At 31.9% G+C, this 14,328-nt stretch overlaps 1 protein-coding gene across 2 annotated transcripts; it reads left to right on the forward strand.

The window, feature by feature from the left end:
- The first annotated feature begins 5,806 nt into the window (after positions 1 to 5,806).
- Positions 5,807 to 13,554, forward strand: LOC128185709 (uncharacterized). 2 transcript variants are annotated; one of them, XM_052855340.1, is made up of 10 exons: positions 5,807 to 5,997; positions 6,645 to 6,928; positions 7,048 to 7,140; positions 10,047 to 10,381; positions 10,490 to 10,717; positions 10,805 to 10,928; positions 11,054 to 11,250; positions 11,402 to 11,518; positions 11,826 to 11,948; positions 12,102 to 13,554. In XM_052855340.1, exons 1-10 carry the CDS (start codon positions 5,978 to 5,980, stop codon positions 12,408 to 12,410), a joined length of 1,830 nt encoding a protein of 609 aa, XP_052711300.1. In that variant the 5' UTR covers positions 5,807 to 5,977; the 3' UTR covers positions 12,411 to 13,554. The 2 variants fall into 2 exon arrangements, with proteins under 2 accessions (XP_052711300.1, XP_052711299.1); XM_052855339.1 differs by having other exon boundaries at positions 5,807 to 6,928.
- The last annotated feature ends 774 nt before the right edge of the window (positions 13,555 to 14,328 follow it).

Consider the following 14,328-nt stretch of genomic DNA (forward strand, 5'->3'; position numbering starts at 1 on the left):
TGCTAGTACCTGCCCACCTTTTGTCGACTCAATACTTAACCTTTTACATCGCCCAGGTAGACTTCAATTGATCTGCTTTAATCTCGCCTTGATAGACTGGGCATTTTGCTGCGATCTGTCTCTCATTGTTCCCCCTTTTTTTGATATGTCTCCTCCCCCAATATTATTTGACGTCTACGTTTAATCTAATGATAAATTTCGGTGTTATAAAATCGCGTTTAATAGACCGATATAGCGGGCAACATTTTTTAAAACATCGACAAAGTAAAAAAAAAAGATATCGTTTTTATATTTAAAAAATATTAGAATAGTTTTTATAAAGTAAAATATCTAGTAAATAGAGAAATGTTTACATACCGGGAAACCTGGGGAATTTTCAGATATGGACAAATGATTTAATTACAAACACACATATGTACTTACATGTATAATTATTTAAAAATAAGTTACATGTATATATAGGTCATTTTTCGTATTTTGTGGCAAATTACAAAATCTTAACAACGTATTATAAAATCGCCAAACCATTTTTAAAAAAAACAGCATGTTAAAATTTCAAAGAAATTTATTCCAGTTTTACCGGTGCTAATATATAATCAAAACAACTGAACTATTGAATACTTTAAAGGACTCAAATTACACCCTATTAATTCCTAAGTATACATTTGACCTCATAAACGCGACCGTCAGGACAATATTTTTTGACAAATGTTCTACTTCCAGTTCATATTCTTGAGTAAAATTGCAACTTCAGATAAGCATAGTCCAAATTTGAATGACAAGAAAAGAGAAATACTGTTGACAACGAGCCTGTTATCTCTTATATCTCATGTCGAACGTGTAGGTTTTATGAATTGAAACAAGTCTTGGCGGACTTTTATCAGATTTAATTTGCTACAATTCGATGATCTGTCTTTTCAGTAGAAAGCGATTCTTATCAGCTTGTAGATGTCGCCATTTCCATTGTTGGGTTGTAAATAGGAAGACCTCTCTTTTTTTGTGGAAAGCTTAACTCAATGTTTTTGAACGTCCCGAATTAATTTGATAAACGTCTGTGGTTCAGCCGATTTGATTTTGAGACATTTTAAAGTATTTCTTTACATATATTAAACAATCTTTCGTTTTGTTCAAGTATTTACAGAAATCCCCGACGTTACTTTTAAAATTCCTGTTTCAAATTTCTGATATACCGCAGTACAAGTGTACATATCTCATAGAGAGAGAGAGAGAGAGAGAGAGAGAGAGAGAGAGAGAGAGAGAGAGAGAGAGAGAGAGAGAGAGAGAGAGAGAGAGAGAGAGAGAGAGAGAGAGAGAGAGAGAGAGAGAGAGAGAGAGAGAGAGAGAGAAAGAGAGAGAGAAAGAGAGAGAGATTTTGTTTGCAATCTAAAAAGATTGTGATTAAATTATTATATATAAAATAAAACCATGAAACAAACAAATACCAACGTTATATAATACTTATTTATGATTATCATAAATTGCAAAATTTTCTGAATTATCATCATTAAAAAATTCACTAATTCTTTTTGCTAAGCTTTGAAAAATTCTTTTACTTATCACCTTAAAAAGGGCAAGTTGAAAAAAATCAGATCTAAATTTTGATTATTTAACCTATAATTAATTTTTAGTTGGGAGCTATGAAAAAATCAAGTCAGCTAGTGACAGTAGGTTAATACGGATTAACTTGTCAGAACACTTAGCGATTTAAATGAGGGTTTTAAAGTATTTTGTTAATAATAAGAAAATCTTACCAGTATTAATTTGTACATATTTTTAAAAATTTTCTCTTTCATGTTTTGTTGTCCTCTGACGTTATTTGTTAAATTGTATATTATGTGTTTTGAACCTCATATACATTGTACCATCTATTATGTGGTCTGAGTAAAAAAACTGAACTTGAACTGGAACTTGAACATGTAACAATATTAAATATAAAATAAAGCACATAATTTTTCGAAAAGGAGACAAATTATATAATTAAGTTTACTAAACATCATCTAATTTTCTGATTTTCATTTATGTAAAATTAAAAAAGAAATAAATTTACGCTGAAGTAATCATATATCCGTGGGGGTTTGGCGGGGGTGGGGGTGTTCACATGTTGCCTCGGTCATCTATGCTGCGATGACATGATTTGGCGAGACAGGTAACATTCTATTTTGAATATAACATAGCATCGTATCGTCAACATCTTCATTCCGCGCGATAAAAAAGGGCAAAATTTCCCAGGATTCGAGACATTAATTACCTCTTGTTGTTCAACAACAGAAATGTCAAAGATATAATAAACAAGATAGAATTATATCTCCTAATTTCATCCCAGATTCAAAAACACGATTTATTTCGTCAGACAATGGTTTGACATGGAGCCTTGTTTGCCCGGACTTGCTATCACTAAATGCATCAACTCTTCCCAAAAGCCAAGACTCTAGCTTGCGGCCAATCGGTCAGGGTTTGTTTTTGCTGGTGTTTATTTTTGACGGTTCGAATGAATCGGTGACTTGTTGGGAGGAATCTTTCTTCTGTTTATTTATGGCTTAAAATCTACCTTCCCACCCAAATCTGTGGGTTTTACGCATCCGTCCTGAAGGAGTTTAGATTCCATTAAACCATAGTCTTGAATATATGAAAAATAAATCGTTTCAACCAAAAGGCGAATAAATAAGTAAATTATTATAATAGCTTGCCCTCAAGAAACAAAATAAGTGGTTTCGTTTTCTTTCCATTCTATCTGTGCACTTATTTTTTTCGTTTAAAAAAATCTGCAAAATAAAAAGTGTGGTCGTTGGTTTGTCAATTAAAAAAAATGTTTATTTATTCAAATTAGCTTAATATTAAAGTACAGACATCTCTTAGAAAAAAAAATGGCCCTCGACCCTGTCTTTTTGTTGCTTTCATTTATAATCTATTTCTTTTTTAACTTAGTGGAGATTTTGAAAAGGATTATTTTGATTAAAATACGAAAAAAAGCTGTCCGCATCTTGAGAAAACAAAATATAAATTCAACCTCAAAGCACTTGCTAAATAATAGGAGAAAAAAACAGAACAAAATTGAAACATAGCTAAAATGCTGATATGGTCTAAAATGATTATTCAAAAGGATTTTTGGCTAGAAAGCAGATATTTTCTAAATTCTAGACTAAAATTCAGACAACATCAACATATAAACATAATTTTCAGAAGCAGAAATTTAACATAACTTAGTAAATATATTATATTTGAACTCATGTTAGAATTAAATTTTACACTAAATATAAATAAATGTATGTATTCAATGAACTTCATCTAAAATGCATTTCAAATCATTTCATTAAAATTGCGTATAAAGTATTAACATTTTTGTTATTGCTGATCTAAAAAATAAAATATTTCATCGACTGTTTTTGAAATACAATGATTCATTAAGGCGATAGAAATTAATATATATATATATATATATATATATATATATATATATATATATATATATATATATATATATATATATATATATATATATATTATGTATTAGAAGGTTTGAGTCTTTTGTTGTTTTTTGTTTTCTGTTTGCTTAATGTCTGACTTTTTATTCATTTTAATCAAGTAACAACATGTAACAAAAATTCTATATTTAATGAAATCATTATGATGTTAAAATGTACATTTCAAAATCAAATAAAAGAAATGGAAATGTTTTGGAAATAAAATCTTAATATCTCAGTGAAATAAAAAATAAAAAATAATTGAACTCACAACCAGAGTACCTTACATCATTATAAAGTTAGGGTAATGTGTTTTGCTTTTGAGATATCTGGGGGGTAGGAATTCGCCTGGTCATGAATTCAACCTGTGACCTTTGCGTACATTCTTAATGTTTGTATTTTGGCCGATTAATTTTGACTTCTATTTATTCAATGTTTTCTTTCCATCAATCTGTAAGACGTTGACCATTTCGGACGATAAATGCACCTGAAAATATAATTATATACAAAGAATTAAAACTCTTTTCCTCATCAAAAGCATTAATTTTCTCTCCTGCAATGCGACCCAACAGGTTTATTTTTTTATAATTGCAATCACATAACGTCCGTGTCTTTTCAGTGGAACAAAAGTAGACAATGTCGGAGTCTAATTGTGCAATAATACACAGAATGCAGTAGAGGCCTTTAATTGCCGTGCATAGCAGTGTCAAATGTTTTACACGAGAAAAATTCCACTAAATGGCTTTTTGCACAAAAGGCAATAAGTATCCTGTAATTGATCACACTGGAGAGATATTGGAACAATCTCAAAATTTTAATCTCAAAATAGTTTGAAAAAAATATTTAAAAATTTTCAATGATAAAGTACGCGAAAAAAAATTGCTCCCCATTATAGAACATGTGATCGACATTGGAAAAAAACACATTATTGCATCAAATTATTTCTCTAGCGACACAACACCAGCTTCCTGCCATACAATTGATATTCAGCCCTGCCATTATAATTCTTTGCCCCTCCAGTGAAAAGTAAACGTCAGTGCGTTCAAACTTTAAAGATATAATGTTTAAATAAACTAAATATCCATACAAAATTATGTATTTGTAAACCTTTTTAAATAATGGCTTATTGACTAAACTTTGAGATCAGAAAGTCAATCTATACTCAAATTCGCTTTTTCTATTTTACTCAGTATATAACTCCTTTGTCTGTATAAGAATGCATCTGCTCAATTTCTGCGGGTTTCAAACATTCCTTGCGGACCATGCCTCCCCCAAACGTTGAAAACGAGCACTGCACCAAATCATCCCGAACACGCCTTTTGTATCCGGGGTCACGTGACTGGGTATTCAATTAGATTAGCTATAGAAAAAAAATGAAAATAATCAATTAGGAATGATTTGAAAGATTTGAGGAATTATGAGCAGGATTAGAAAAAAATGGAATTGCCTGTTTTTAGCACCACTTTTTTTTTCATTTGTACTTTTCAATCAGTTAGTCAAAATGAGAGAGAGAGAGAGAGAGAGAGAGAGAGAGAGAGAGAGAGAGAGAGATTTAGAGATTTAGAGATTTTTTGCATTTTAGATCTGAATATTATAAAGTTAGATAGAGAGCTCAGTTATTTCAAAATTTAGATAAGCAAAATTGAAAATTTAGATTTCTAAAAAATTAATGCGACATGATAGCTCTAAATTTGACCAATTTAAGAGATAAATTGTCTATGCGATTTATTTGTTGGGTGTTTTACGCGAAGTTAGATGAAAAGCTCGTCACATACAATTGCAAATATTGTAAAAAGTATACCAAAAAACTAACTATCCGAAAAAGTGGTATATATTTATAAAGAGGTTGGTTGGAGTCCAATGTATGGGATACAAATTGCACCTCCACAACTGTAAAGTATAATTTAGAGCTAAAGGGCGTATTTTACCATGTGGTTGTGTATTAAGTCGTGTGCAGGTGTCTAGCAGAGAGAGAGAATAAGGACTGGAAACTTTAATCCGCCGGTAAATAAGTCATTTAAAAGTATATGAAAATTAGCGAAACCTCGAGTTGACCTTAGGGGAAACTGCCAAAGACACTAACCCCTAATACGACCAAATATGTAGAAGCTGTTTTTTCGCTTAATGCAGATACTCGCCGAAGGCAACCAGAACAGCAGAAAGTCTCGGTAAGCGGGATTAGGCGGAGAATTCCGACAAACCATCGACCTACCTTAAAGCCGGTTAAAAACTGTTGAATCAAATTCAGATGTTATAAAAAATGATTTCGTCAAGGATAATAGTTTGTTAAATTGATTGGTACACTGTAAAAAATGTGCTTAGAATTCCAACACATTCTAAACACGTTTAAGCCTAAACACGTTTAGAATTGTGTTCAAATGCCAAACACATACTATGATACACATCTTAAATCTAAACATGTTTAGCTATATAAACGCCTAAGCGGTCAACTCAGTAGGGTGCCCGTTTTTCGCGCCTCTCCAGTGAGAAGAACAAAGAGAGTGACCCGTATGTAAATGGAAGACGTTTCAAAGAGGTAACTATCATTTCTTGTATATTAAAGTAACACAAAATGCATTTGAGTACTTAAGTGAGTTAAAAACTTGGAGGCATACTTGCGTGTTATTATGGACAATCGAGAACTCAGAACTATGGTTTTTTATACTGTCCAAATGCTCGATTATACCTGTTTTATTGTTTCTGTATTGTATAAAGAATTGTGTTCCTTTTTATGGAGCAAATAGACCAACAGTTTTAAATGCATGGGTTTTTAACGTGTATTAATACTTTATAGACATTAGTCAGTACTTTGACTGTAACAAAACAATGAATAATACTCCCTAATTTCCTCTGTTCCTTATTGAAAGCACTTGCAATTCATTTTAACTTGATAAAAATTATTTTAAAAATATTTTTGGAAAGCCAGGTATTTCCGAATGTTTATCATGAAATCTACCGATGTTTTATGTCGGGCTCGATATGTACATATATGTAGATCGAGTTAGGTCTTTTCACAATACAGTATATAACAACATCCGGTTACAGTTTTGTTGTCAAAATGGCAAGGCAATTTTACTTCTTAGAAAAGATTATGATATCCTTTCAGCTTTGAACTTTGAACCATTGCAGTACTAATTTCTATAGTTTACCATGGATTATGTTATTATCTTTATTTCATTACAGAGGAAGACTAGTACAAAAGGCAAAATCCATCAAATTAGATATCGATCATTTTATACTAAACCACCAGATAAAGAATCCGCTACCAAGAGGAAGAAATATTTTAATTCTTCCACCTGTAGAAGCACCCTCTGAAAGTGATTTTACAGAGGAAGAAGAAGATGAACTAGCAAGTTATCTGGCTCAGGCATTTCCGGAATTGAGAAGTCTCGAAAGGCATGATCCAGCATCCCTCATAAGAGATACAATTAAGTTTGTGATAAACACAACGACAAAAGAAAAAACTGGTAATTTTTTTATCATTCTGTGATTAACATGTATAAGTTAATGTGTTAATAATGTTTATATAGAAGTTTAGATATTATGTTTCTCTTAAAAACTGTAGAAAAAAAATGTTGATTTGCAGACACTATGCTGAATGAACAATCAACAATAGAGAATGTGTTCGAGTGGTTATTGGGGAAAGGAATTTCCAAAGAAACAAGCCAGATTTTTAAAGGTAAAAGCAACATATATTTTATCTCATAGAGTTTGCATATCATAATACTAATATTATAAAAATGTTCACAGTTGTTTTAGTAAATAGTACATTCATTTACACTTCCTTTTTCAGAATAATATGAATTATTCAGTGTTTATAGTACCACAAATAACTTAGATGTTTATAATGTATTTTTAGGAGAACATTGCATGTGCATGAGTGTCCAGACCTAACAAGAAATAATGAGTCAGCAAAATTGCAGCATGTGCCCATTTTTCTGTAATGGAAAGGCAGGATTAATAAATCATCTCTTAAGAAAACATAAAACTGAGAAAAATTTTATAATTCACTGCAGTAATCCAGGCTGTGGGATCTCATTCACAAAACTTTCAAGCTTTCGACGCCATTATTATAGAAAACATGCAATCGAAGAAAATTTGAATAATATTGAAGAGGATATCGATACAACAACTAATAACTCTGATATTGATATTGTTCCTGCTTGCAGAGAGACACAAAAATCTGAAGCATTGTTTTTGTTAAAATTAAAAGCTGAACACAATCTATCTGAAAAGGCACTTAACGATATTATGGATTCAACGAAAGAAATGCTGCAACATCAAAGTTCTGTAATTAAACAACGTTTGTCAACAGAAATTCCGGAGGATTTTTTTCAGACTGTGAATCGTGATGAAATGTTCAGACTTGATGTGTTTCTAGGACTAGAAACTGAACATTTACGTGAAAAATTTTTCCGAAGACACCTTGGATATATAAAGCCTGTATCAGTTAAATTAGGCACAGAACAAGTGTTGAAAAAGGTAGGCAATAAGCATCGCTTTGTTGAAAAAGAAAAAAATGGATTTTTCATTCCCTTTTTTGGACAGCTGCATGAACTACTAAAAATGCCTGAAGTACAAGAAGACCTATCTGCTGAGACAGAAAGTACATTTCCATTACTGGATTTCAAAGATGGATTATACCATAAAAAAAAATACTTTGATGATCACCCTGATGCTCTGCTATTTTGTTTATACCATGATGATTTTGAAATTGTTAACCCAATTGGATCACATCGCAAGAAACACAAAATATCTATATTTTATTGGATCCTTCTAAATATCAACCCTGCATTCCGCTTTAAAATACAAGCAATTCAACTACTTGGTGTTGCAAATTCATCAGATGTCAGAAAGTATGGTTTATCAAAACTTCTAGAGGACTTTGTTGAATCTATGAAAACAATTCACAAGGGAAAAGAGTTCGAGATCAATGGTTCTACAAAAACTTATTATGGAACTTTGTACTGTGTGTTAGGAGATACTCCAGCAGCACAATATTTAGGAGGTTTCAAAGAAGGGGTTTCCATGGCCAAAAAACCATGTAGAACTTGCAATATCACTAGTGATGAACTTGGGACTCAATTATCTGAACACCAAGTAACATTAAGGAATGACCTTGAATACAATGATCATTGTGATGCATTAGAACATTTGGATAATGTGAGTAAAGGTACACGAAAATATTGGTCAAAAGAATATGGTGTAACAAAAAGGAGCATCTTAGCAAGCATTCCAGATTTTGAAGTGACTAAATGCATCTTGCATGATCCCATGCATGTTTTGTTAGAAGGCATTGTGAAACTTGAACTACAGCTTATTCTTCATTGTTTTATAGAGAAGAAGGGCTATTTTACCTTGCAGTTTCTTAACAATCTAATTAAGACTTTTCCCTACTCAAAAGCAGAGTGTTCAGATAAACCACAATTATTGGAGAAAAAAGCGTTGGACAGGTCAAATAATTTTCCCATGAGTGCAATAGAAACAAGGAACTTTTTTGTTCTTTTGCCATTTATGATAGGAGATGTCATAGATAGTGAAGACAAAATGTGGGACAATTACATTCGTCTTTTGAAGATAACGCTTCTTGTCATGTCACCTTTTGCATCTTTTGATACAGTAGAAACATTAGAACAATTGATTTATAGCTTCAACTACAACTTTCAGAAATTACACCCAGAAATTCCCCCATTTCCAAAACTGCACTATCTTATTCACATACCTAAACAGATACTGAATTTCGGACCAGGAAGAAGTCATATGTGTACAAGACTTGAGGCAAAACATAGTTTTTTCAAGAACAAAAAGTGGAGGAATTTTAAATCTCTACCCCTTTCAATTGCTTTGCATCACCAAAGATGGATGTGTTTGAGACAGTGTGGTTATGCTGGTGAAAAATCACATGTTTATCTCTATGCAGGGGATGAAGTTTCTTCTGGTTGTGAAGTTGCTTTCCATAATCTTCCGCTTGTTGTTGGGGAGAAAATGCAAATGCAGAATCAAGAGGATCTGATTCCTGCAACTGTTCTAAAGACACCAAATGTTACCATTAAGGGAGTCTGTTATGAAAATGGTAGCGTGCTTGTACAAAGTTACTCTGAGGAAGAAGGGCCAATGATGTGTGTCATAAAAAACATCTACATTTGCAATAATATTAAGTACTTTGAATGCTGCCAATTGTTTATTCGAGAATTTGATCCAGTGTTTAATTCATTCATTTGTGAGGAAAAACTGGACAACTTTTGTTTGATATCACTGGAACTGAAGTACAAATGGCCACAGATCTGCCACATTGTAAATGGGAATTTAATGGTTATGCTGTGGAATGTTGACTTCTGTTGGTGTTGAATTTCAAGGCATGTACAATTAATATAGTATACCAGGTACTTCACCACTTTGTTTTCATTGCAAATGGATTGCTAGTTTAATTACAATACATGTATAACAGATTTATTTTTCATTTTAAATCAATGAATGCAAGCAACATTTTCCATTAAGTTGGACTTTTTAATAAACTGTTTACTTTTCAAATCATTCTAAAATCAATGTTAGAATTAAATAAATGTATTTGATTTGATTTTACAGACAACGAAATAGATGGCTTCAGTCTTTTATACCTAACGGAAGAGGATATATTTAGGATGCTTCCAGGGAAGGTTGGTCCTGCGCGGAAGATTTTACAGCACATTAAAAAGGAGCAGCAAAAATCCAATGAAACTGAGGCGTCAAGGGACCACATTCAGGAAGACACTACGTCGAAAAAAAAGGAATACAGAGGAATTGTTGTAGAAGAATTCACAAAGGATCGAGACCAAAACACTACAAACCAATGCTCTGAATATAGAGGGATAATAGTTGAAGAGGTGGAAACTCAAGCCCATGAAGAAAAAACAACACATGATGCCAATATTCAAGGCCAGGTAATACTTATTTAGTTTAATAAGTTTATTTGTTAAAAATGTCAGTTATTAAACATAATTCAGTTTTAAAAAGAAATGGAAGTGTATTTAATGTTGACCTTATTGCAGGATTATACTGATGTATCTTCCTTCATCCCTACTTACTCTCCACTGATCAAGGAACTTTTAAGTAAAGGAGAGATCTTTAAAGAATGGGACAAGTTTGTCGAAGAAACTGCTTATTTTATTTTGTCGAGACCTGCTAAGTTTGAAAGTAGGGGAATGTATGCAGACTTCGGCAGGATGATGTACCAGCGCTATCCTTGCATTGGACATAATGCTTTTGGGGATCCATGGGTAATTCATATTTATTTATGTTATGCATCAAATTATTTGCACATTTTGTTTAAATATTTTACTTTGACAATAAAATTTGTTACACAGGGATACTTCAACAAAAAGCTTTCTCAAAAAATCCGAAACATCCGTTGGAAATGGAATGCCCGAGGAAAAACAAACACCACTGTTAAAAAAAGAAGAGTTGAGCCTGAAATCAAATTGATAGAAGGTATAAGAAATGACTTACACATATTTATGATGTCAGTTTACTAGAAATATTATATTAACTAATTATTTAATTGAATAATGCTTTTAATTTTGTTAAAGAAGTTAAAATATTTTGAAATTTTACAGAACCCATGAGTCTATTGGATGCAGGCAAAATCTTTAAGACAGAAATGGAAAAGCCCAAGAAAGAAATGGACAGGGCATTGATAATGAAGGCTGTAAGAGGATCGTTCAAAGAGAGAAGGCTCTTCATCACCAAAAAGCATGATGGAAACCTAAAGGAACTCTTGAGAAAACTTCCAGTTCTTGGAAAGGCAGAATATGTAACTAATATTATACTGAATATGATTTTTATGTGAAGATTTAACCCCCCTCCCCCCCCCCCCCCCCCCAAAAAAAAAATTAGACATTTCAATTTATAAACTTTTTTAAAAATGTCATTGTTATTATTTAACATATAATTGTAAAAACCAGGTGGAGAAGGAGTTTTTCTTGATTCAACCATCTCTGAAAAAAGAAGAAATTGTGGAAAACTGGACAGAGACCATGTCTCACTTGGATGTGGTATTGGGCTCTGAACATCAACAAGAGGTATGTTTATGTAAATTTGGTATCTGCAATCATTTGAATAAATTTGATTTGTAAAGTGTACAATTTGTATATTGATTGTTTTGTAGTTCAATAATCATTAATTAGTAGGTCAATCAATCAAAAATGTTTAATTCTTTGCTCTGAACACCAACAAGAGGTATGTTTATGTAAATTTGGTATCTGCAATCATTTGAATAAATTTGATTTGTAAAGTGTACAATTTGTATATTGATTGTTTTGTAGTTCAATAATCATTAATTAGTAGGTCAATCAATCAAAAATGTTTAATTCTTTGCATTCATTTCAGGAGGATGATGTCAGTGTCCCCGGCACTGCTGAAGAGTATAGACTCTTGATGCAGCTTGAAAAAAAAATTGCTTTTCACCATAAAGTAAAGTCGGGGAAAAATCCTGTTATGATGACCATTAAGGTGATCTTTTGATTTGTTTGGGTTTTTTTTAATTAAAAGGAATAAACTAACTAAATGAATTACCCTACATTAATATACATGAACCATTAGTATTGCTACCATATTAATACATTTATAATCCATTATATAATTTATTGTCTGTACATGTTTCAGCCTTCAGAAATGAAGAGTTTACCAAACAAAGATGGTGATCCACCGAGACTTGTATTTGTACAAGGGGACCGGGGCATATGCAATGCCTATGTCATTGCAGGAGGGATACAGATGGAGGTCAACACAAACCTAAGAGATGCCCTCACACACCTTCTCTATGCCTACTACGCTTGGGATTTGTCATATCCCAAAAACTACCTTCTCCTTGGCTTTTTGCAAGTGTATGTCCTTGGTGACAGGAAGAACAAATTTGCCATAAACCAAAATTATCTAAAGTTCACCAAGGCATTTGATGATATGAAAAAATGAATTTGACCATCTACTTCTTTTTACTTATAGGCTTACCGGTAAATTAAACGTGCAAAATCTAGAAAATTTGGCTAAAGTTATTTTTTTTTCCTATTCTCTTGTCTCAAGATTCAAAATGTGTGTTCAAGAAAGATTAGATTTTAAATAGTTTTGTACTTTAAATTTTCATAACTCTTTTGAATTTAGATATAAGTAGTAATTAAATACATGTATATCTTTATATTAGAAGACATACCTGATATTTATTGTCACTTTGCCAAATTTGGTGTTCTGTTGTTTTTGTTTTATATGTAAATATAGACAAAAGATTTGATGTAAGAGACATCATTTGTTTCTTTATCTTTTTCTCTTTTTTCAAAAGAAATGTTGAAGAATATTTTTTACTGTGTGCAACAATATTAATTGATTGATGAAGATTTATTCAATTTAATTTTAGAAGAAATGCAGAAATATAAAGGACATAATGAATTGAGACTTGCCGAGTTAGACACATAAATTTTATGGTACAAAATACTATAATTTTTTAGCATTTAATAATTTTCATGAAGTGAAGCAAATGTCTCTTAGTGTGATTTTGATGTTATGGTATTGCAATTTGCACATACATTTTACAATTTTTAAAATACTTCAAAATTTGAATACTCAATATCTTTTCGTGAAGTCGAGCACACATCTATGGTGTGAAGCTGGACACATGAATTTTATGATATTGCACATACTCATTGTTTTAAATTAACATCACTCAATACCTTTTCGTGAAGTCGAGCACATACCTGTTGGTGTGAAGCTGGACACATGAAATTTATGGTATTGCACATGCACATTTAAAATGAGTAATTTTTAATTTTGCAATACCATAATGTCTGTGTAAAGTTGAATAAACATGTTTTTTTAGCCCCCCCCCCCCCCCCTTTTCATATAAAATAACTTTTTATTGTTGTACGTATTCTTAACATGTCCCCTGCTTGACTCAAATTGTGTACATGTAAATATATCAACATTCAATGGCTTTATAAGGAATAATGAATTCAATTTCCCAGTACATGCTTTAAATTGCTGAAAATTATGAGTATAATTTTATATAAATATACTATATATATGTACTTGTACATTGCATTGATCAATAAAAAATGTATGTGCTGTTCCTAAATTGACTAAAGTATATTTTTATTCTACACGTGAAATAAAACCAATGAAGTGTTTAGTAATTAAACACTTTGTGTTTAGAATCTAAACACCTCTGTTTATGTGTTTAGAGGTGTTTAATTTCTAAACACACAAGTGTTTAAATTCTAAACACTTTTTCGTACATGTTTAGAAATTTAACATGTTTAGGAATTAAACATATTTAAAAAAGTGTGACAACAAAGCGTTTAGAAAAGTGTTTGTGTTCTAAACACATTTTTTACAGTGTATTTAATCTTTATTAAGCAACAATAGAAGCATTTGCAACGTGTGGAGAAATCTGGGCTTGTATCTGTGTTCAATCGTCTTTGAATTAAAATCAAACCATGATTTACGTATTTAATTAATTTTGCATTAAGACTTTTTTTGGAGGAATTATACGTAGGTCATCTCAATGTTTGGTTCGGGGTTCTGGTGTATTCATTTTATCTCATTATCGCGTTTCCTGACTTTTTTCCAATCACCCAATAAAGCCGCTTGACTTGACTTTATCTTTTTAAGCCCGAGGTCAAATCGACCCGGTGACAAGAGATAATGAACACCGCTGCCGATTTCCTTTTTAGGATGTGATGTAACTGACCAAGGGAAATAATACAGATTTCTCTGAAGGGACGCACGAGAGCGGACTCTAGGGACCCTCATTGAATGAACTTTTGTGGTAACTTTTGAAACATCTAGGTTAAGATACATTGATAAGTGGCCTTATTCACCTAATACATTTTCTAGTTCTAAT

This window comes from Crassostrea angulata, chromosome 5, assembly GCF_025612915.1.
Source record: "Crassostrea angulata isolate pt1a10 chromosome 5, ASM2561291v2, whole genome shotgun sequence".
NCBI lineage: Eukaryota > Metazoa > Mollusca > Bivalvia > Ostreida > Ostreidae > Magallana > Magallana angulata.

What these genes read in the sequence shown, in the direction of transcription:
- LOC128185709 (XM_052855339.1), top strand. Translation starts at nt 6,619, where the DNA reads ATGTTATTATCTTTATTTCATTACAGAGGAAGACTAGTACAAAAGGCA. An exon ending in AACAAGCCAGATTTTTAAAG is followed by an intron (nt 7,141 to 10,046) that starts GTAAAAGCAACA and finishes TTGATTTTACAG; the next exon opens with ACAACGAAATAGATGGCTTC. An exon ending in TGAAATCAAATTGATAGAAG is followed by an intron (nt 10,929 to 11,053) that starts GTATAAGAAATG and finishes GAAATTTTACAG; the next exon opens with AACCCATGAGTCTATTGGAT.